This window comes from Oncorhynchus mykiss, chromosome 4 (assembly GCF_013265735.2).
Source record: "Oncorhynchus mykiss isolate Arlee chromosome 4, USDA_OmykA_1.1, whole genome shotgun sequence".
NCBI lineage: Eukaryota > Metazoa > Chordata > Actinopteri > Salmoniformes > Salmonidae > Oncorhynchus > Oncorhynchus mykiss.
In genome coordinates this window covers 40,573,520-40,598,263 of record NC_048568.1, presented here as the reverse complement: position 1 = coordinate 40,598,263, position 24,744 = coordinate 40,573,520, and the positions used below count along the sequence as shown (strand labels likewise).

The window sequence follows — 24,744 nt, the reverse complement described above, 5'->3', positions numbered from 1 at the left end:
CAGAGGACATGTTCATTAGAGTTAACTGCACCTCAGATTGCAGCACAAATAAATGCTTCACAGAGTTCAAGTAACATACACATCTCAACATCATCTGTTTAGAGGAGACTGCATGAATCAGACCTTCATGGTTGAATTGCTGCAAAGAAACCACTACTAAAGGACACCAATAATAAGAAGAGACTTGCTTGGGCCAAGAAACACGATCAATGGACATTAGATCAGTGGAAATCTGTTGTTTGGTCTGATGAGTCCAAATGATTTTTAGTTCCAACCGCTGTGTCTTTGTGAGATGCAGAGTAGATGAACGGATGATCTCCGCATGTGTGGTTCCCACCATGAAGCATGGAGGAGGAGGTGTGATGGTGTGGGGGTGCTTTGCTGATGACACTGTGAATAATTTTGAATTCAAGGCACACTTAACCAGCATGGCTACCAATGCTCCATCAGATGACCTGGCCTCCACAATCACCCGATTTCAACCCAATTGAGATGGTTTGGGATGAGTTGGAACGCAGAGTGAAAGAAAAGCAGCCAACAAGTGCTCAGCATATGTGGGAACTCCTTGAAGACTGTTGGAAAAGCATTCCTCATGAAGCTGGTTGAGAGAATGCCAAGAGCGTGCAAAGCTGTCATTAAGGCAAAGGGTGGCTACTTTAAAGAATCTAAAATCTAAAATATGTTTTGATTTGTTTAACACTTTTTTGGTTACTACATGATTCCATATGTGTTATTTTATAGTGTTGATGTCTTCACTATTATTCTACAATGTAGAAAATAGTTGTTTATTTAAACTTTGAAAAAACTTGAATGAGTAGTTGTGTCCAAACTTTTGACTGGTACTGTACATCAACTCCTGTCTTCATCGCTCTGATGGGGCAGTTTTTGGTTTTCTTTTTTTCCCCCTCATTGTCTTGATCTCTTGTTTTTTTTTAATGACACAAAACCACTCCTCCGTTCTCTCTCCCTCTATCTTTCCGCTCGTCTAATGGCAGGCCTCCTCCTTCAGTTCTTTTTTCTTCCTCACCTCTAATGCGTGTTCTTCCTGAAAAACAACAAAAACAACAACAATATTTACATTCAGGAATCTATTAGCATTAATGATCCAGATGTAAACAGATTCAACTTGAAAACACTCATATTGCTCAAGGGAGGTACTCAACAAGGGAATTATAAGACAAAAAACCTAAGACAAGGGAGAAATACAAATATATAATACTTCATGTATTATTCATCAAGACTGTAGAAGTTTGTAGTTGAGAGAGAGAGGGAGAGAGAGGGACAGAGTGTGTGTGAGAGAGAGGGAGAGAGAGGGACAGTGTGTGTGAGAGAGAGGGAGAGAGAGGGACAGTGTGTGTGAGAGAGAGGGAGAGAGAGTGGGACAGTGTGTGTGGGAGAGAGAGGGACAGTGTGTGTGTGAGAGAGAGGGAGAGAGAGGGACAGAGTGTGTGAGAGAGAGGGAAAGAGAGGGACAGTGTGTGAGAGAGAGAGTGTGTGTGAGAGAGAGGGAGGGAGAGGGACAGAGTGTGTGTGTGAGAGAGAGAGAGAGAGAGAGAGAGAGAGAGAGAGAGAGAGAGAGAGAGAGAGAGAGAGAGAGAGACAGACAGACAGACAGACAGACAGACAGACAGACAGACAGACAGACAGACAGACAGACACAGAGAGAATGAGTGACTAGAGAAAAAGACTATAAAGAGAGCGGGACAGTGTGTGTGTGTGTGTGTGAGAGAGAGAGAGAGAGAAAGGGGAGAGAGCGAGAGAGTGTGTGAGAGAGCGAGAAAGAGAGACAGACAGACACAGAGAGAATGAGGGACTAGAGTGAAAGACTAGAAAGAGTGGGACAGTGTGTGTGTGTGTGTGTGAGAGAGAGAGAGAGAGAGAGAGAGAGAGAGAGAGAGAGAGAGAGAGAGAGAGAAAGGGGAGAGAGCGAGAGAGTGTGTGAGAGAGCGAGAAAGCCAGACAGACCGACACAGAGACAATGAGGGACTCGAGAAAGACAGAGAGACAATCAAGAGAACGAAAGGAGAGCCAGATAGTAGCAAAACATTGCTTCTCCTGAGCGAGAGAGACTCACAGACTGAAGAGAGAATATAGAGAAAGAGAGAGATCACAGGTAAACATTACCTTCTCCTGAGAGAGAGAGAGAGAGAGAGAGAGAGAGAGAGAGAGAGAGAGAGAGAGAGAGAGAGACTCACAGACTGAAGAGAGAATAGAGAGAAAGAGAGAGATCACAGCTAAACATGACCTTCTCCTGAGAGAGAGAGAGAGAGACAGACTCACAGACTGAAGAGAGAATAGAGAGAAAGAGAGAGATCACAGCTAAACATGATCTTCTCCTGAGAGAGAGAGAGAGACAGACTCACAGACTGAAGAGAGAATAGAGAAAAAGAGAGAGATCACAACTAAACATTACCTCTCCTGAGAGAGAGAGAGAGAGAGAGAGAGAGAGAGAGAGAGAGAGACTCACAGACTGAAGAGAGAATAGAGAGAAAGAGAGAGATCACAGCTAAACATTACCTTCTCCTGAGAGAGAGAGAGAGAGAGAGACAGACTCACAGACTGAAGATAGAATAGAGAGAATAGAGAGAGATCACAGCTAAACATTACCTTCTCCTGCAGTCGTTCCAACATGGCCGCCAGCAGAGCCTCTCTGTTCTTCTTGTTGGCCTCCATTTTGTGCTCCAGCTTCTCCTTGACGTTCTTGATGAAGTTGTTGTTGTCCTCAAAGGCCTTCTGGATCACCTCTCTCTCGTGCTCTCTCTTCTCTGCCAGGTGCTTCAGCAGCTCAGCCTCCTGGCACTAAAGGGCGGTGTGAGGGTATCAGGAGCAGGATACAGACAGACATGGATTATGGCGAGTATGTTTGTGCACACGTGCTGTATATGCATGCTTGTGTGTGTGTGTGTGTGTGTGTGTGTGTCTGTGTGTGTGTCTGTGTGTTGGTGTATGTGTGTGCATTCCATATTTTTGTGAAAGTGAGCGTGTGTGTGTATACTGGTATGCTTGTGAATGTGTGTGTGTGTGTATGCGTTTATATGTGTGTGTTTGTTTCTCCTCTCCTCCCTGTCCTCCTCACCTTCCTCCTCTCCTCTGCACCCTCTAGTTTCTTCTGGATCTCCTCCACGGAGAGTTCCCTGCGTTGGGGCATGGTAACGTTGAGCTCTGGGACGCCATCGAACGACGGAGGCTTCAGGATGACCTCGAAGGCCTGGCCCGACGCACGCTTGTTCAACTCTATCACCTCTACGTCCTTTATCACACACCAGCCCAGATCCACCACATCTGCCAAGGCTAGTACCTTTTTCCTCACCTCTTCTGCATGTTTGTCCTGCCACACAGGAAAACAACAACAGCAATATTTACATTCAGGAATCTACTGGCATGAATAATATCCAGACGTAAAAACTGCATGAAACCAAAAAGAACCCTAATATAAACAAAAGTATCTAGACATCCCTTCAAATTAGTGGATTCGGGTAACAAGTGGTAACAGTTGGTAACAGGTGCTTAAAATCGAGCACCCAGCCGTGCAATCTCCATAGACAAACATTGGCAGTAAAATGGCCTTGAAGAGCTCAGTGACTTTCAACGTGGCACCGTCATAGAATGCCACCTTTCCAACAAGTCAGTTAATCAAGTGTTTGCCCTAATAGAGCTGCCCCCGGTCGACTGTAGTGCTGTTATTGGGAATTGGAAACGTCTAGGAGCGACAACGGCTCAGCCGCGATGTGGTAGACCACACAAGCTCACAGAACGGGACGCTGCGCGTAAAAATCATCTGTCCTCAGTTGCAACACTTACGACCAAGATCCAAACTGCCTCTGGAAGCAACGTCAGCACAATAACTGTTCATCGGGAGCTTCATGAAATGGGTTTCCATGGCGAAGCCTAAGATCACCATGCGCAATGACAAGCGTTAGCTGGAGTGATGAATCACGCTTCATCATCTGGCAGTCCGACTGACAAATCTGGGTTTGGTGGATGCCAGGAGAACACTACCTGCCCGTTGCATAGTTGCATAGTGCCAACTGTAAAGTTTGGTGGAGGAGGAATAATGGTCTGGGGCTGTTTTTTCATGGTTCAGTCTAAGCCCCTTAGTTCCAGTGAAGGGAAATCTTAACACTACGGCATACAATGACATTCTAGACAGTTCTGTGCTTACAACATTTTTATGCCTTTATTTAACTAGGCAAGAGTTAAGAACAAATTCTTATTTTAAATGATGGCCAGTTAACAGTTAACAGCCTTGTTCAGGGGCAGAACGACATATTTTTTTTACCTTGTCAGCTCGAGGATTCAATCTTCGGTTACTAGTCCAACGCTCTAATCACTAGGCTACCTGCCCCCCCTCCACTCTAACCACTAGGCTACCTGCCGCCCCTCCACTCTAACCACTAGGCTACCTGCCACCCCTCCACTCTAACCACTAGGCTACCTGCCACCCCTCCACTCTAACCACTAGGCTACCTGCCACCCCTCCACTCTAACCACTAGGCTACCTGCCACCCCTCCACTCTAACCACTAGGCTACCTGCCACCCCTCCACTCTAATCACTAGGCTACCTGCCACCCCTCCACTCTAACCACTAGGCTACCTGCCGCCCCTCCACTCTAACCACTAGGCTACCTGCCACCCCTCCACTCTAACCACTAGGCTACCTGCCACCCCTCCACTCTAATCACTAGGCTACCTGCCACCCCTCCACTCTAACCACTAGGCTACCTGCCACCCCTCCACTCTAACCACTAGGCTACCTGCCACCCCTCCACTCTAACCACTAGGCTACCTGCCACCCCTCCACACTAACCACTAGGCTACCTGCCACCCCTCCACTCTAACCACTAGGCTACCCTGCCGCCTCTACACTCTAACCACTAGGCTACCTGCCACCCCTCCACTCTAACCACTAGGCTACCTGCCACCCCTCCACTCTAATCACTAGGCTACCTGCCACCCCTCCACTCTAACCACTAGGCTACCTGCCACCCCTCCACTCTAATCACTAGGCTACCTGCCGCCCCTCCACTCTAACCACTAGGCTACCTAACCACTAGGCTACCTGCCACCCCTCCACTCTAACCACTAGGCTACCTGCCACCCCTCCACTCTAACAAAAAAATGTCTGTAGACACTCCAGCCAGCTGTTCTGCACATGCTCTGAGGATGCGGCTTGGGATGCTGTCTGGACCAGTAGCCTTGTGTAAGGGGTTAGCAAGGGGTTAACAAGCTTGAATGTCTTACACTGGACAAGGAGATCGGGAGCACACAGTCCTCGTGAGTGGCGGGACCCACGTGAGTTGCTCTGTGTTGTTTTCCTCTGTGCGGGCGAATAAGGTGTTGATCTTGTCCGGGAGTGAGGCGTCGGTGTCCGCGACGTGGCTTTCTTTTTATAATCCATGATTTTCTGGAGTCCCTGCCATTGAATTGCATCTTGTAGTGTCATTTTGCCTCTTTGATTGCCTTACAGAGGTAATAGCTGGCCTGTTTGTCCATGTTCCCAGTCACTTTGCCGTGGTTAAATGCTTGTTGTTTGCACATATGCTGCCATCTATCCAGTGTTTGGTTTGGATAAGTTCTAATCGTCACAGTAGAAACAACATCTTCAATGCACTTCCTGATAAACCCAGTCACCATGGGAACAACATCCTCTATGCACTTCCTGATAAACCCAGTCACCATGGGAACAACATCCTCTATGCACTTCCTGATGAACCCAGTCACCATGGGAACAACATCCTCTATGCACTTCCTGATGAACCCAGTCACCATGGGAACAACATCCTCTATGCACTTCCTGATGAACCCAGTCACCATGGGAACAACATCCTCTATGCACGTCCTGATGAACCCAGTCACCCAGTCAGTGTATACGCCAATACTATACCTAGAGGTGACCCGGATTATTTTCCAGTCCGCTTGATCAAAGCAATCCTGAAGCATGGATTCCGATTGGTCAGACAAACGTTGAACAGTCCTTACCACGGGTGCTTCCTGTTTAAGTTTCTGCCTAAAGGCGTGGAGGAGCAGGATGGAGGCATGATCTGATTTGCCTAAGTGGGGGTTGGGGATGGCCTTGTAGCCATCCCGGAAGGGAGAGTAGCAATGGTCAAGCGTGTTCTATCCGCGTGTAGCACAGGAGATGTGTTGGTAGAATTTTGGGAGCATTCTCCTCAGATTTACTTTATTAAAGTCTCCAGCTACAATAAATGTGGCCTCAGGATATGCAGTTTGCACAAAGTGCAGTGTCGTTTCTTGAGAGCCGTGTCGGTTTGGGGGGGATATACACCGCAGTGACAATAACCAAAGAAAATTATCTTGGGAGGTAATGCGGTCAATATTTGATGCTGAGGATTTCCAGATCGGGAGACCAAAAGGACTTGAGATTCTGTACGTTAGCACGATCACACCATGAGTTGTTAACCATGAGACATACCCCTCCACCTTTGTTTTTCCCAGAGAGTTCTTTCTTCCTGTTCATGTGATGTACGGAGAACCCCGCTGGTTGTATAGATGGGGACAATATATCGGGGGGAGAGCCGCGATTCCGTAAAACAGGGGGAGATCCTCGGCCTGATCTTGTCTACATTATTGTCCAAGGACTGACAGTTAGCGAGTAATATACTCAGAAGCGGTGGACGGTTTGCTCGCTGCCTGACTAGAAACCCCATCTCTCCTCCCTATCCTCCGGCATCAACGTTTTGTTGTAGCACCCGGGATGAAAGGGTCTGCCTCGGGAAGTCCAAACAAAGGATCCAGGTCAAGGAAGTCCAATGTTCTGGTAAAATGTCTGGTGATTGACAGCTGATGTAATGTCCAAAACAGGAAATAATAATAGAACTGTTCAGGGCAAATAATGTAAGGTATGACACTAATAAAAGCAAAAATACTGCAAAGTCGGCAAAAGAGCTAAAAACAGGGAGACCATGTCTGTCAGCACCATCGTCTCATATTATCTACCTTCCTTTATAGAATCATTGTGAGAGACTGGTGAGAGGAAGAGGGAGGGAGATGAAAGAGTGAGTTTCATTAGACAAACTGAAGTGAGACGCTAAAGAGAGAAACTAAAGAAAGAGACAAAGAGAGAGAGAGACAGACATAGACAGAAACAGAAAGACTGACTAGAGAGAAAGAGAGAGAAACTCAAGAGAAAGAAAGAGAAGACAGAAGACATTACCTTCTCCTGCAGCCGTTCCAACATGGCCGCCAGCAGAGCCTCTCTGTTCTCCTTGTTGGCCTCCATCTTCTGCTCCAGCTTCTCCTTGGAGTTCTTGATGAAGTTGTTGTTCTCCTCAAAGGCCTTCTGGATCACCTCTCTCTCGTGCTCTCTCTTCTCTGCCAGGTGCTTCAGCAGCTCAGCCTCCTGGCACTAAAGGGCGGTGTGAGAGTATCAGGAGCAGGATACAGACAGGTGTGTTTGTGCCATAGAGATAGTTAGAGGACATTATATCTGTCCCATTGTAGCATCTTTGAGAGCATGGGTAGCGCCGTTGAGGCCATCTCCAGTTTGAAGTCAATTTTCTTCTAGTGCTTCTATGAGTTGGTAAACTGAAAGGGTGCATACTGCCACCTAGAGTGTGTTGTTTGAAAAGGTAGAAAGTCAAAGTTGGCGATTTACTGCCACCTGGAGTAATGGACTATTTGTTCACAAGTTTAATTCACTGGCTGATCTCTCCTGTTGACCTGGATGGAATTATGTGATCCTTCTTTAACCGATCCTTCCTTAACCGATCCTTCCTTAACCAATCCTTCCTTAACCGATCCTTCCTTAACCGATCCTTCCTTAACCAATCATTCCTTAACCAATCCTTCCTTAACCGATCCTTCCTTAACCGATCCTTCCTTAACCGATCCTTCCTTAACCAATCCTTCCTTAACCAATCCTTCCTTAACCGATCCTTCCTTAACCGATCCTTCCTTAACCGATAAGTCCCACCCATTTGACTACTTCAAAATTGTGAAAGTCCTCAATGGTGATTTCCATGCTAAAACAGGCCTTTGGGTACTAGGCCTTTATCTATCTCTATGGTTTGTGTGTGTGTGTGTGTGTGTGTGTACATTAATATTTATTAAATTCATGTCTCCTCACCTTCCTCCTCTCCTCTGCAGCCTCTAGTTTATTCTGGATCTCCTCCATGGAGAGTTCCCTGCGTTGGGGCATGGTAACGTTGAGCTCTGGGACGCCATCGAACGACGGGGGCTTCAGGATGACCTCGAAGGCCTGGCCCGACGCACGTTTGTTCAACTCTATCACCTCTACGTCCTTTATCACACACCAGCCCAGATCCACCGCATCTGGGGATGGTACAGGAGAGACTGGAGGTAAGCACTTTAAAAACACAATCCTTTAGATAACTAGTTATATAACTAGTTATACTAGTTATATATGTGTATATATATTCACCCCAGTCACATATATTTTATATAAATACAACAACCAAAATATAAACACAACATGCAAACATTTAAAAGATTTTATAGACGTACAGTTCATATAAGATAATCAGTCAATTGAAATAAATGAATTAGGCCCTAATCTTTCACATGACTGGGAATACAGATATGCATCTGTTGGTCACTGATACCTTTAAAAAAGGTAGGGGGCGTGGATCAGAAAACCAGTCAGTATCTGGTGTGACCATTTGACTCATGTAGCGCGACACATCTCCTTCGCATAGAGTTGATCAGGCTGTTGATTGTGGCATGTGGAACGTTGTCCTACTCCTCTTCAATAGCTGTGCAAAGTTGCTGGATATTGGCGGGAACTGGAACACGCTCTCGTACACGTAGATCCAGAGCATCCCAAACATGCTCAATGGGTGATATGTCTGGGGAGTATGCAGGTCATGGAAGAACTGGGACATTTTCAGCTTCAAGGAAATGTAAACAGATCATTTCGACATGGGGCTGTGCATTATCATCCTGAAACATGAGGTGATGGGGGCGGGTGACTGGCACGACAATGGGCCTCAGGATCTCGTCACGGTATCTCTGTGCATTCAAATTGCCATCGATAAAATGCAATTGTGTTTGTTGTCCATAGCTTACGGCTACCCATACCATAACCCGATCGCCACCATGGGACACTCTGATATAACGTTGTGAACAGCAAACTGCTCGCCCACACAACGCCATACACGTGGTCTGCGGTTGTGAGGCCGGTTGGACGTACTGCCAAATTCTCTAAAACGATGTTGGAGGAGGCTTATGGTAGATAAATTAACATTCACTTTTCTGGTAAAAGCTCTGGTGGACATTCCTGCAGTCAGCATGCCAATTGCAAGCCCCCTCTAAACTTGAGACAACTGTGGCATTGTGCTGTGTGACAAAACTGCACATTTTAGAGTGGCTTTTGTTGTCCCCGGCACAAGGTGCACCTGTGTAATGTGTGTGCTATTGAATCAGCTTCTTGATATGCCAAACCTGTCAGGTGGATGGATTATCTTGGCAAAGGAGAAATGCTCACTAACAGATATGTAAACACATTTTTGCAAACAGTTTAAGAAAAATATGTTTTTAATGTGTATGAAACATTTCTGGGACCTTTTATTTCAGCTTATGAAACATGGGACCAACACTTTATATGTTGGACCCATTTATTTAGTGTATATAAATTAAATGTCAGTGGACAGTTTATTAGGTACACCGTACATGAAAATGGATCGCTCCTACAGACAGTCACATGGCCGTGGCTTGATATATAAAGCAGGAAAACAGGCATCAAGGCATTCAGTTACTGTTCGACTGAATGTTAGAATGGACCAAACGAGTGACCTACGTGACTGAGCGTGGTATGACCGTTCGTGCCAGGCACACCGGTTCCTATACCTCATAACCGGACAGCCTCCTGGGCTTTTCACTCATGTCTAGGGTTTACTGAGAATTGTGGGACAAACAAAAAAACATCCTGTTATTGGCAGTCCCGTGGGTGAAAATAGCTTGTTGATGAGAGAGGTCTAAGGTGAATAGAAAAATCATGGAAGCTAACAGGCAGGCCTCAAAATAACGGCAAAGTAAAACAGTGGTGTGCAGAACGGCATCTCGGAACGCAGAACTCGTCTGTCCTTGTCAGGGATGGGCTTTTGCAGCAGACGACCACACTGGGTTCCACTCCTATCAGCTAAAAACAAGACGAAGCGGCTCCAGTGGGCAGTGCCATCACCAACACTGGACAATTGAGGAGTGGAAAAGCATTGCCTGGTCCGACGAATCTTGGTTCTTGTTGCATAATGCTGATGGCAGAGTCAGGATTTGGCGTAAGCAGCATCAGTCCATGGACCCATCCTGCCTGGTGTCAACGGTACGGGCTGGTGTTGTAATGGTGTGGGGAATGTTTTCCTGGCACAAGTTAGAACCTTGATAGCAGTTGAGCAATGTTTGAACGCCACACTTTGGAGAATCCACGGCGCAAGATAGGTGTACAGAGAGTCTAAACGTGCCGTCTTACCTTCTGCTTTGTATATGGGCTTACAGTCGATGGTCTGAGGGTTGATGCAGGAGCAGAACAGAGACACCAGGGGGAGCTCTTTCAACTTCTCTTTGTACGCTGCAGGACACACGCACGCACACACGCACAGACACGCACGCATGCAAACACACACACACACACAGACAAATAGTAGTTTGTCATCATCATCATCATCATCATCATCATCATCATCGTTATCATCTCTTGAGACGGTTCACATTTAAATGTTAAACTCAATGGCAAATTGAATAGTTGAACAGATATTTGGTTCTGGGTGACAAGAGCCCATCGTCACTAATTACTATCATTATCAAAAGATCAGTCAGGATATAGATTTATATATTTAAATTCATGTACTTTAATAAAAAACAACAGTGATTTTTTTTTTGCCTCGTGTGACCCAGCTCTGTTTCGCTACACAGGGAGATAGATTAAACGTTAGGTCAGTAGAGGACAAGACCAAAATCCACATCTAGCCAATCTCTGCCGTTGGTATTCAGCTTAGCCTAGGTCAACTGTAGGGTACAGTTTAACTCTGACAGTGTAAACCTAGCCACACATTCCAAGCCAACACAAGAATAAGCCAGACTAATGTTAACCCAACCTCCCAATAATATACAGTGCATTCGGAAAGGATTCAGACCTCTTGACTTTTTCCACATTTTTGTTAAGTTACAGCCTTATTCTAACATGGATTAAATAAAATAAAACATCCTCATCAATCTACATACAATACCCCATAATGACATCACAATACCCCATAATGACATCACAATACCCCATAATGACATCACAATACCCCATTTTTTTTTTGCACATTTATAAAAATAACCCACGGAAATATAACATTTACTTAAGTATTCAGACCCTTTAATCAGTACTTTTGTTGATGCTCCTTTGGCAGTGATTACAGCCTCGAGTGTTCTTTGGTATGACGCTACATGCTCGGCACACCTGTACTTGGGCAGTTTCTCCCATTCTTCTCTGCAGATCCTCTCAAGCTCTGTCGGGTTGCAATGGAGAAATGGAAAACGTTTGGAACCAGCAAGGCTGAACAGCTATTTTCAGGTTTCTCCAGAGATGTTTGATCGGGTTCAAGTCCGGGCTCTGGCTGGGCCACTGAAAGACATTCAGAGGCTTGCCCCCGAAGCCACTTGGCTAAGTGCTTAGGGTTGTTGTCCTGTTGGAAGGTGAACCTTCACCCCAGTCACCTCAGTCTGAGGTCCTGAGCAGTCTGTGCTTTTCTCCGTTCATCTTTCCCTCGATCCTGACTAGTCTCCCAGTCCCTGCCGCTGAAAAACATCCCTACAGCATGATGCTGCCACCACCATGCTTCACCATAGTAATGGTGACAGGTTTCCTCCAGACGTGACGCTTGGCATTCAGGCCAAAGAGTTCAATCTTGGTTTCATCAGACCAGAGAATCTTGTTTCTCATGGTCTGAGAGTCCTTTAGGTGCCCTTTGGCAAACTCCAAGGGGGCTGTCATGGGCCTTTTACTGAGGTGTGGCTTCCGTCTGGCCACTCTACCATTAAGGCCTTATTGGTGGAGTGCTGCAGAGATGGTTGTCCTTCTGGAAGGTTCTTCCATCTGCACAGAGGAACTCTGGAGCTCTGTCAGAGTGACCATCAGGTTTTAGGTCACCTCCCTGACCAAGGCCCTTCTTCCCCGATTGCTCAGTTTTGGTCTGACGGCCAGATCTAGAAAGAGCTTTGCTGGTTCCAAACTTTTTCCATTTAAGAATGATGGAGGCCACTGTGTTCTTGGGGACCTTCAATGCTGCAGAAATGTTTTGGTACCCTTCCCCAGATCTGTGCTTTGACACAATCCTGTCTCAGAGCTCTACAGACAATTCCTTCGACCTCGTGGCTTGGTTTTTGCTCTGACATGCACTTTCAACTGTGGGACCTTTTATAGACAGGTGTGTGCCTTTCCAAATCATGTCCAATCAATTTAATTTACTACAGGTGGACTCCAATCAAGTTTTAGAAACATCTTGAGGATGATCAATGGTAACAGGATGTATCTGAGCTCAATTTCGAGTCTCATAGCAAAGTGTCTGAATACTTATGTAAATAAGGTATTTCAGTATTTTATTTTGAATAAATTTGCAAAAATGTCTAAAATCCTGTTTTCGCTTTGTCCTTATGGAGTATTGTGTGTAGATTGATGAGAAGTGTTTTCTTCAATCCATTTTTGTAACATTACAAAATGTGGGAAAAGTGAAGGGGTCTGAACACTTCCTGAATGCACTGTATATACCCTGGAATTATGTGGCTGAGCTATGAGGAGAAACTGAAATGTGTTTTTGTCCTTTGGATATTTCTGTTTACAGAATTTTTAGATAAAGCCTGGATTTAAATAAAAAGAGCTCCTGGGAGGAGAGAGAGATAAGACCAGCCATCTACTGCTCCTAGGAGGAGAGCGAGAGATAAGACCAGCCATCTACTGCTCCTAGGAGGAGAGAGAGATATAAGATCATCTGATCTTCTGCTCCTAGGAGGAGAGAGATAAGACCAGCCGTCTACTGCTCCTAGGAGGGGAGAGATAAGACCAGCCGTCTACTGCTCCTAGGAGGAGCGAGATAAGATCATCTGTCTACTGCTCCTAGGAGGAGAGAGAGAGAAGACCAGCCGTCTACTGCTCCTAGGAGGAGCGAGATAAGATCATCTGTCTACTGCTCCTAGGAGGAGAGAGAGAGAAGACCAGCCGTCTACTGCTCCTATGTGGAGAGAGATAAGACCAGCCATCTACTGCTCCTAGGAGAGAGAGAGATAAGACCAGCCATCTACTGCTCCTATGTGGAGAGAGATAAGACCAGCCATCTACTGCTCCTAGGAGGAGAGAGAGAGAAGACCAGCCGTCTACTGCTCCTATGTGGAGAGAGATAAGACCAGCCGTCTACTGCTCCTAGAAGGAGATAGAGAGATAAGACCAGCTGTTCACTCATGTCTAGGGTTTACTGAGAATTGTGGGACAAACAAAAAAACATCCTGTTATTGGCAGTGCCGTGGGTGAAAATAGCTTGTTGAAGAGAGAGAGAGAAGACCAGTCGTCTACTGCTCCTAGGAGGAGAGAGAGAGAGATAAGACCAGCCATCTACTGCTCCTATGTGGAGAGAGATAAGACCAGCCATCTACTGCTCCTAGGAGAGAGAGAGATAAGACCAGCCATCTACTGCTCCTATGTGGAGAGAGATAAGACCAGCCATCTACTGCTCCTAGGAGGAGAGAGAGAGAAGACCAGCCGTCTACTGCTCCTATGTGGAGAGAGATAAGACCAGCCGTCTACTGCTCCTAGAAGGAGATAGAGAGATAAGACCAGCTGTCTACTGCTCCTAGGAGGAGATAGAGAGATAAGACCAGCCGTCTACTGCTCCTAGGAGGAGAGAGAGAGATAAGACCAGCCGTCTACTGCTCCTAGGAGGAGAGAGAGAGATAAGACCAGCCGTCTACTGCTCCTAGGAGGAGAGAGATAAGCATTATCCCCACCCCTTTTAGTTTACAGTTTAAATCAACACCTCCCAAACATGGCTTAACACAGTAGCTACTGTATAAGCAGGATCATCGTTCAACACCTTTCCAACAAGTCAGTTAATCAAATTTCTGCCCTGCTAGAGGTGCCCCGGTCAACTCTAAGTGCCGTAATTGTGAAGTGGAAACATCTATGAGCAACAACTGCTCAAACTGCCTCTGAAATCAACGTCAGCACAAGAACTGTTGGTCAGGAGCTTCATGAACTGGGTTTCCATGGCCGAGCAGCCGCACACAAGCCTAAGATCACCAGACACTTCACCATCTGGCAGTCCGACGGACCAATCTGGGTTTGGCGAATGCCAGGAGAATGCTACCTGCCCGAATGCATAGTGCCAACTGTAAAGTTTGGTGGAGGAAGAAAAATGATCTGGGGCTGTTTTTCATGGTTCTAGGTAGGCCCATTAGTTCCAGTGAAGGGAAATCTTAATGCTACAGAATACAATGACATTCTAGACAGTTATGTGCTTCCAACTTTGTGGCAAAAGTTTGTGGAAGGCCCTTTCATGTTTCAGCATGACAATGCCCCGTGCACAAAGCTTGGTCCATACAGAAATAGTTTGTTGTAATTGGTGTGGAAGAACTTGACTGGCCTGCACAGAGCCCTGACCTCAACCCCATTGAACATCTTTGGGATGAACTGGAACGCCGTCTGCAAACCAGGCCTAATCGCCCAACATCAGGGCCGACCTCACTAATGCTATTGTGGCTGAATGGAAGCAATGTTCCAACATCTAGTGGAAAGCCTTCCCAGAATAGTGGAGGCTGTTATTGCAGCAAAGGGGGGACCAACTCCATATTAATGCCCATGATTTTGAAATGACGAGCAGGTGTCCACATAATTTTGGTCATGGTAGGTATAAGGTATTGTGTATCTCTGTATTGTGTGTCTCTGTATATACTGTCTGAAATTATAATAGATACTTAGTAAACAATAAATATACAGTATATTTCAAGTTATATCTTACCTGCTAGGGTCATGTTTCCAATGTGTCTGTGTTCCTCACCAGAGATTAGCTCAGATCCTCACAATGCTGCTCCTGTAGATAAAAAGGGCTTCAATGAGGATTTACTTTCTAAGAATGAATATTAAAATATTCTGGGGTTTAACCATACTATGTTCAAGAGACCGATGCTTGAAGTCGTAGTGACAAAAAATGGCTTCAAATAGAAAAATAAATTCAAGGAATAAAAACAGAGATTAAAAGTTAGAGAAACTCAAACTGCATAGAGTTGTTTGGAAAGTGGGGTTTGGATCATCATCATGAATGTGTTTATAATCAGGGTGTTTATGGTGTTAATTATCATGAATGTGTTTATAATCAGGGTGTTTATGGTGGTAATCATCATGAATGTGTTTATAATCAGGGTGTTCATGGTGGTAATCATCATGAATGTGTTTATAATCAGGGTGTTTATGGTGGTAATCATCATGAATGTGTTTATAATCAGGGTGTTTATTGTGGTAATCATCATGAATGTGTTTATAATCAGGGTGTTTATGGTGGTAATCATCATGAATGTGTTTATAATCAGGGTGTTTATGGTGGTAATCATCATGAATGTGTTTATAATCAGGGTGTTCATGGTGGTAATCATCATGAATGTGTTTATAATCAGGGTGTTTATGGTGGTAATCATCATGAATGTGTTTATAATCAGGGTGTTTATGATGGTAATCATCATGAATGTGTTTATAATCAGGGTGTTTATGATGGTAATCATCATGAATGTGTTTATAATCAGGGTGTTTATGGTGGTAATCATCATGAATGTGTTTATAATCAGGGTGTTTATGGTGGTAATCATCATGAATGTGTTTATAATCAGGGTGTTTATGGTGGTAATCATCATGAATGTGTTTATAATCAGGGTGGTGAAATGTATATACAGATTGAGGGGGGGCTGTCACCCCTGCATAGTGATAAATCAAAATTGTGAGACATGCAGAGGGAACAGCAGGTGTCTGACTCCACCCCCAGATCTTCAGATCTCAACACTGAATTGATATTCCACGACAAAAGCCTCACATATATTTTTAAAAATGGCTATAGATTGAAAATATAATGAATATCTTTTTCCTCATTTGGATCAATGCCGGGTTCAAAGATCTAGCCAAATAAACACAATCAAACCCTGTCATACTGCTACAGCTGAAGTAGGGCCTCCATCCTGAACAGTATCATCCCTAGTACAGTGATAGAAAACACTGCACTACAACGTGTCTCCTTTAGGTTCATAGCTGTTCTGTCTCTGCCTGTCAAGAAACAGGATTTTTTTTCTGGATCAAAATGAGGCTTAGGTGGTGGGCGTGGCTGGGGGCGTGGCAGTGGGCGTGGCTGGGGCGTGGCAGTGGGCGTGGTTAATCACACAATTGCAATTCTATGCACTTTGAGAGAACATTTTACAGTTTTGAAGCAAATTTTCTGCAATTCTACACATTTTGTCACAGCTTATGCCATATTCTAATGTTATCTGACTAACTCAAACAATATAACAAAATCAAGGGGGGCCATATACCATGACAAAAATATTCCTGATTTGACTGTCTATTTTTTTTGTTGTTGGTAATTGTTAAGTTCTGAAAGATGACCTAATTTTTTTTAAATATATAGGTCCATTACCTTTTCTATGTCAATCAAATGTTTTTATAAAGCCTTTTTTTGCATCAGCAGATGATGTCACAAAGTGCTTTACAGAAACCCAGCCTAAAACCCCAAACAGCAAACAATGCAGATGATGTCACAAAGTGCTTTACAGAAACCCAGCCTAAAACCCCCAAACAGCAAACAATGCAGATGATGTCACAAAGTGCTTTACAGAAACCCAGCCTAAAACCCCAAACAGCAAACAATGCAGATGATGTCACAAAGTGCTTTACAGAAACCCAGCCTAAAACCCCCAAACAGCAAACAATGCAGATGATGTCACAAAGTGCTTTACAGAAACCCAGCCTAAAACCCCCAAACAGCAAACAATGCAGATGTAGAAGCACGGTGGCAAAAACTCCCTAGAAAGGCAGGAACCTAGGAAGGAACCTAGAGAGGAACCAGGTTCTGAGGGGTGGCCAGTCCTCTTCTGTCTGTGCCAGGGGGAGATTATAAGAATGCATGGCCATTTAAGGCCAGATTGTTCTTCGAGATGTTCAAACATCCATAGATGACCAACAGGGTCAAATAATAATCACAGTGGTTGTAGAGGGTGAAACAGATGAAACCTCAGGAGTAAATGTCAGTTGGCTTTTCATAGCTGAGCATTCAGAGGTTGAGACAGCAGGTGCGGTAGAGCAGGTCGAAAACAGCCGACTCTTACTTATATCTGGTTGTAGTTGTTTATGTTTACACTAAAATGGGTTTACCATCCCGAAAATGACTGGTATGTATTTCTATTTTTTTTTACTTAGGCAGTCTGCCCAATACCTTTCTACACAGAAAAAAACTACAATGTGACATACCCCTCTCTCTTTTAACCTTTATTTATCTAGACAAATTCTTATTTTCAATGACGGCCTAGGAACAGTAGTTCAACTGCCTTGTTCAGGGGCAGAACGACAGCTTTTTACCTTGTCAGCTCAGGGATTCGATCTTGCAACCTTTCCAACGCTCTAACCACTAGGCTACCCTGCCTGCCTATCTCTCTCTCCTTTCATTATCCTATTACCCGATGTCCTCCAAATACACCCAGAGTGAAGCCAGTGCACCAAAGATGATATCTATTCACAGATGATATCCATTCACAGATGATATCCATTCACAGATGATATCCATTCACAGATGATATCCATTCACAGATGATATCCATTCACAGATGATATCCAAATTAAATGTATCTACATGTAATTTGTGAGCGATATTGTTCAGCTGCAAATGTTGTTTTTCGAACACATGGTTATGAAGATGTTGGCAAATATCTGTTCTCCCACCCAGACAGACGTGTCCATAACACATATACCGATAGGTACACTACTTACATACACATCTTAAACACGATAACAAACAAAAAATACACATACCCTGCAAGTTTACACACACACACACACACACACACACACACACACACACACACACACACACACACACACACACACACACACACACACACACAGACAGACAGAGAGAGAGCTGCAATGGAGACAGACAGGGGGACACAGCGTGGAGTCGAGGGTAAATGGAGTACTGTAGACGACATGATCCAGCTACTACATCGACACTAATAACAGCCAATATCACCTCCTTCATCTCTTTCTAGGTTGTGTTTAGCAGAGATGCATTCTGACCCCCCCCACCCCCCCCCCCACCACCCCCCCCCCCCCCCCCCCTCCAGAGCAGTATGCTGAGATGATGTCTGCACTACATCTACAAAACATTGCATTGTAACATCCCATAACTAGTTTAATAACTCTGTAATATCAACCTCCCCTCTCTATATCTAGCGTTGTTTAGCCTTACCCTCCTCCAGATCAGTGTTGAGATGATGATGGTGGTGCCTGTGTGGTCCCAATTTTCAGGCTGTCTGTGTCCTTCTCTGTCTGTCTGGCCCCTTGGATACAGGCTAGCAGCAGCATCAGCCACAGCCCCTCTCCTTCCCCATGACATCACCACCGAGCCCTACTATTGGCTAAGAGGAATGGCAGCATCCAGCCCTAGCAGCCTATCAGGTGAGAGAGCAGGGAAGGGAAGGGCTGTTAACCCTTTGGGTTGTATACTGCAGGGGGCATCATCCAGAATTATACAGTAGGGAGGTGTGTGTGTGAGGGAGAGAGAGTGTGTGTGTGAGGGAGAGAGAGTGTGTGTGTGAGAGAGAGTATGTGAGGGAGAGAGAGAGTGTGTGTGTGTGTGTGTGTGTGAGAGAGAGAGAGAGACTGTGTGTGTGAGAGAGAGTGTGTGACAGAGAGAGAGAGTGTGTGTGAGTGAGAGAGAGTGTTTGAGGGAGAGAGAATGTATGTGAGGGAGAGAGAGTGTATGTGAGGGAGAGAGAGTGTGTGTGTGAGAGAGAGAGTGTGTGTGTGAGAGAGAGAGTGTGTGTGAGGGAGAGAGAGTGTTTGAGGGAGAGAGTGTATGTGAGGGAGAGAGAGTGTGTGTGTGAGAGAGAGAGTGTGTGTGAGAGAGAGAGTGTGTGTGAGGGAGAGAGAGTGTTTGAGGGAGAGATAGTGTATGTGAGGGAGAGAGAGTGTATGTGAGGGAGAGAGAGAGTGTGTGTGAGAGAGAGTGTGTGTGTGTGAGAGAGAGAGAGTGTGTGTGTGTGTGACAGAGAGAGAGAGAGTGTGTGTGAGAGAGTGTGTGTGTGACAGAGAGAGAGTGTGTGTGTGACAGAGAGAGTGTGTGTGTGAGAGAGAGAGAGATTGTGGTGTTGATAGGTATTATATTGTGGTGTTGATAGGTATTATATTATATTGTGGTGTTGATAGGTATTATATTATATTGTGGTGTTGATAGGTATTATATTGTCGTGTTGATAGGTATTATATTATATGTGGTGTTGATAGGTATTATATTATATTGTGGTGTTGATAGGTATTATATTATATTGTGGTGTTGATAGGTATTATATTATATTGTGGTGTTGATAGGTATTATATTATATTGTGGTGTTGATAGGTATTATATTATATTGTGGTGTTGATAGGTATTATATTGTGGTGTTGATAGGTATTATATTATATTGTGGTGTTGATAGGTATTATATTATATTGTGGTGTTGATAGGTATTATATTGTGGTGTTGATAGGTATTATATTATATTGTGGTGTTGATAGGTAATATATTATATTGTGGTGTTGATAGGTATTATATTATATTGTGGTGTTGATAGGTATTATATTGTGGTGTTGATAGGTATTATATTATATTGTGGTGTTGATAGGTATTATATTGTGGTGTTGATAGGTATTATATTGTGGTGTTGATAGGTATTATATTATATTATGGTGTTGATAGGTATTATATTATATTGTGGTGTTGATAGGTATTATATTATATTGTGGTGTTGATAGGTATTATATTATATTGTGGTGTTGATAGGTATTATATTATATGTGGTGTTGATAGGTATTATATTATATTGTGGTGTTGATAGGTATTATATTATATTGTGGTGTTGATAGGTATTATATTATATTGTGGTGTTGATAGGTATTATATTATATTGTCGTGTTGATAGGTATTATATTATATTGTGGTGTTGATAGGTAATATATTATATTGTGGTGTTGATAGGTATTATATTGTGGTGTTGATAGGTATTATATTATATTGTCGTGTTGATAGGTATTATATTATATTGTCGTGTTGATAGGTATTATATTATATTGTGGTGTTGATAGGTAATATATTATATTGTGGTGTTGATAGGTATTATATTATATTGTCGTGTTGATAGGTATTATATTATATTGTCGTGTTGATAGGTATTATATTATATTGTGGTGTTGATAGGTATTATATTATATTGTGGTGTTGATAGGTATTATATTATATTGTGGTGTTGATAGGTATTATATTATATTGTGGTGTTGATAGGTATTATATTATATTGTGGTGTTGATAGGTATTATATTATATTGTGGTGTTGATAGGTATTATATTATATTGTGGTGTTGATAGGTATTATATTGTGGTGTTGATAGGTATTATATTATATTATGGTGTTGATAGGTATTATATTATATTGTGGTGTTGATAGGTATTATATTATATTGTCGTGTTGATAGGTATTATATTATATTGTGGTGTTGATAGGTATTATATTATATTATGGTGTTGATAGGTATTATATTATATTGTGGTGTTGATAGGTATTATATTATATTGTGGTGTTAATAGGTATTATATTATATTGTGGTGTTGATAGGTATTATATTATATTATGGTGTTGATAGGTATTATATTATATTATGGTGTTGATAGGTATTATATTGTGGTGTTAATAGGTATTATATTATATTGTGGTGTTGATAGGTATTATATTATATTATGGTGTTGATAGGTATTATATTATATTATGGTGTTGATAGGTATTATATTGTGGTGTTAATAGGTATTATATTATATTGTGGTGTTGATAGGTATTATATTATATTGTGGTGTTGATAGGTATTATATTATATTGTGGTGTTGATAGGTGTTATATTATATGTGGTGTTGATAGGTATTATATTATATTGTGGTGTTGATAGGTATTATATTATATTGTGGTGTTGATAGGTATTATATTATATTGTCGTGTTGATAGGTATTATATTATATTGTCGTGTTGATAGGTATTATATTATATTGTGGTGTTGATAGGTATTATATTATATTGTGGTGTTGATAGGTATTATATTATATTGTCGTGTTGATAGGTATTATATTATATTGTCGTGTTGATAGGTATTATATTATATTGTGGTGTTGATAGGTATTATATTATATTGTGGTGTTGATAGGTATTATATTATATTGTGGTGTTGATAGGTATTATATTGTGGTGTTGATAGGTATTATATTATATTGTGGTGTTGATAGGTAATATATTATATTGTGGTGTTGATAGGTATTATATTATATTGTGGTGTTGATAGGTATTATATTATATTGTGGTGTTGATAGGTATTATATTGTGGTGTTGATAGGTATTATATTATATTATGGTGTTGATAGGTATTATATTATATTGTGGTGTTGATAGGTATTATATTATATTGTCGTGTTGATAGGTATTATATTATATTGTGGTGTTGATAGGTATTATATTATATTATGGTGTTGATAGGTATTATATTATATTGTGGTGTTGATAGGTATTATATTATATTGTGGTGTTAATAGGTATTATATTATATTGTGGTGTTGATAGGTATTATATTATATTATGGTGTTGATAGGTATTATATTATATTATGGTGTTGATAGGTATTATATTGTGGTGTTAATAGGTATTATATTATATTGTGGTGTTGATAGGTATTATATTATATTATGGTGTTGATAGGTATTATATTATATTATGGTGTTGATAGGTATTATATTGTGGTGTTAATAGGTATTATATTATATTGTGGTGTTGATAGGTATTATATTATATTGTGGTGTTGATAGGTATTATATTATATTGTGGTGTTGATAGGTGTTATATTATATGTGGTGTTGATAGGTATTATATTATATTGTGGTGTTAATAGGTATTATATTATATTGTGGTGTTGATAGGTATTATATTATATGTGGTGTTGATAGGTATTATATTATATGTGGTGTTGATAGGTATTATATTATATTGTGGTGTTGATAGGTATTATATTATATTGTCGTGTTGATAGGTATTATATTATATTGTGGTGTTGATAGGTAATATATTATATTGTGGTGTTGATAGGTATTATATTGTGGTGTTGATAGGTATTATATTGTGGTGTTGATAGGTATTATATTGTGGTGTTAATAGGTATTATATTATATTGTGGTGTTGATAGGTATTATATTATATGTGGTTTTGATAGGTATTATATTATATTGTGGTGTTGATAGGTATTATATTGTGGTGTTGATAGGTATTATATTGTCGTGTTGATAGGTATTATATTATATTGTGGTGTTGATAGGTATTATATTGTGGTGTTGATAGGTATTATATTGTGGTGTTGATAGGTATTATATTGTGGTGTTGATAGGTATTATATTGTGGTGTTGATAGGTATTATATTGTGGTGTTGATAGGTATTATATTGTGGTGTTGATAGGTATTATATTGTGGTGTTGATAGGTATTATATTGTCGTGTTGATAGGTATTATATTATATTGTGGTGTTGATAGGTATTATATTGTGGTGTTGATAGGTATTGTATTATATTGTGGTGTTGATAGGTATTATATTATATTGTGGTGTTGATAGGTATTATATTGTGGTGTTGATAGTTATTATATTATATTGTGGTGTTGATAGGTATTATATTGTGGTGTTGATGGGTATTATATTATATTGTGGTGTTGATAGGTATTATATTGTGGTGTTGATAGGTATTATATTGTGTTGTTGATAGGTATTATATTATATTGTGGTGTTGATAGGTATTATATTGTGGTGTTGATAGGTATTATATTATATTGTGGTGTTGATAGGTATTATATTATATTGTGGTGTTGATAGGTATTATATTATATTGTGGTGTTGATAGGTATTATATTGTGGTGTTGATAGGTATTATATTATATTGTGGTGTTGATAGGTATTATATTGTGGTGTTGATAGGTATTGTATTATATTGTGGTGTTGATAGGTATTATATTATATTATGGTGTTAATAGGTATTGTATTATATTGTGGTGTTGATAGGTATTATATTGTGGTGTTGATAGGTATTATATTATATTGTGTTGTTGATAGGTATTATATTATATTGTGTTGTTGATAGGTATTGTATTATATTGTGGTGTTGATAGGTATTATATTATATTGTGTTGTTGATAGGTATTATATTGTGGTGTTGATAGGTATTATATTATATTGTGTTGTTGATAGGTATTATATTGTGGTGTTGATAGGTATTATATTATATTGTGTTGTTGATAGGTATTATATTGTGGTGTTGATAGGTATTATATTGTGGTGTTGATAGGTATTATATTGTGGTGTTGATAGGTATTATATTGTGGTGTTGATAGGTATTATATTGTGGTGTTGATAGGTATTATATTGTGGTGTTGATAGGTATTATATTATATTGTGGTGTTGATAGGTATTATATTATATTGTGGTGTTGATAGGTATTATATTATATTGTGGTGTTGATAGGTATTATATTATATTGTGTTGTTGATAGGTATTATATTATATTGTGTTGTTGATAGGTATTATATTATATTGTGGTGTTGATAGGTATTATATTATATTGTGGTGTTGATAGGTATTATATTATATTGTGGTGTTGATAGGTATTATATTATATTGTGGTGTTGATAGGTATTATATTATATTGTGGTGTTGATAGGTATTATATTATATTGTGGTGTTGATAGGTATTATATTATATTGTGGTGTTGATAGGTATTATATTATATTGTGGTGTTGATAGGTATTATATTATATTGTGGTGTTGATAGGTATTATATTATATTGTGTTGTTGATAGGTATTATATTATATTGTGGTATTATATAATATTGTGGTGTTGATAGGTATTATATTATATTGTGGTGTTGATAGGTATTATATTATATTGTGGTGTTGATAGGTATTGTATTATATTGTGGTGTTGATAGGTATTATATTATATTGTGGTATTATATAATATTGTGGTGTTGATAGGTATTATATTATATTGTGGTGTTGATAGGTATTATATTATATTGTGGTGTTGATAGGTATTGTATTATATTGTGGTGTTGATAGGTATTATATTATATTGTGGTGTTGATAGGTATTATATTATATGTGGTGTTGATAGGTATTATATTATATGTGGTGTTGATAGGTATTATATTATATGTGGTGTTGATAGGTATTATATTATATTGTGGTGTTGATAGGTATTATATTATATTGTGGTGTTGATAGGTATTATATTATATTGTGTTGTTGATAGGTATTATATTATATTGTGGTGTTGATAGGTATTATATTATATGTGGTGTTGATAGGTATTATATTATATGTGGTGTTGATAGGTATTATATTATATTGTGGTGTTGATAGGTATTATATTATATTGTGTTGTTGATAGGTATTATATTATATTGTGGTGTTGATAGGTATTATATTATATTGTG

At 40.9% G+C, this 24,744-nt stretch overlaps 1 protein-coding gene across 1 annotated transcript; it reads right to left on the bottom strand.

The window, feature by feature from the left end:
- Nucleotides 1–874: 874 nt before the first annotated feature.
- stmn4 (stathmin-like 4) lies at nt 875–18,578 on the bottom strand. The gene is made up of 8 exons (XM_036976311.1): nt 18,448–18,578; nt 14,968–15,039; nt 10,446–10,544; nt 8,088–8,293; nt 7,176–7,367; nt 3,077–3,328; nt 2,608–2,799; nt 875–1,045 (listed from the first exon to the last, which is right to left on the bottom strand). Exons 2-8 carry the CDS (start codon nt 14,978–14,980, stop codon nt 986–988), a joined length of 1,014 nt encoding a protein of 337 aa, XP_036832206.1. The 5' UTR covers nt 14,981–15,039; nt 18,448–18,578; the 3' UTR covers nt 875–985.
- Nucleotides 18,579–24,744: the final 6,166 nt, after the last annotated feature.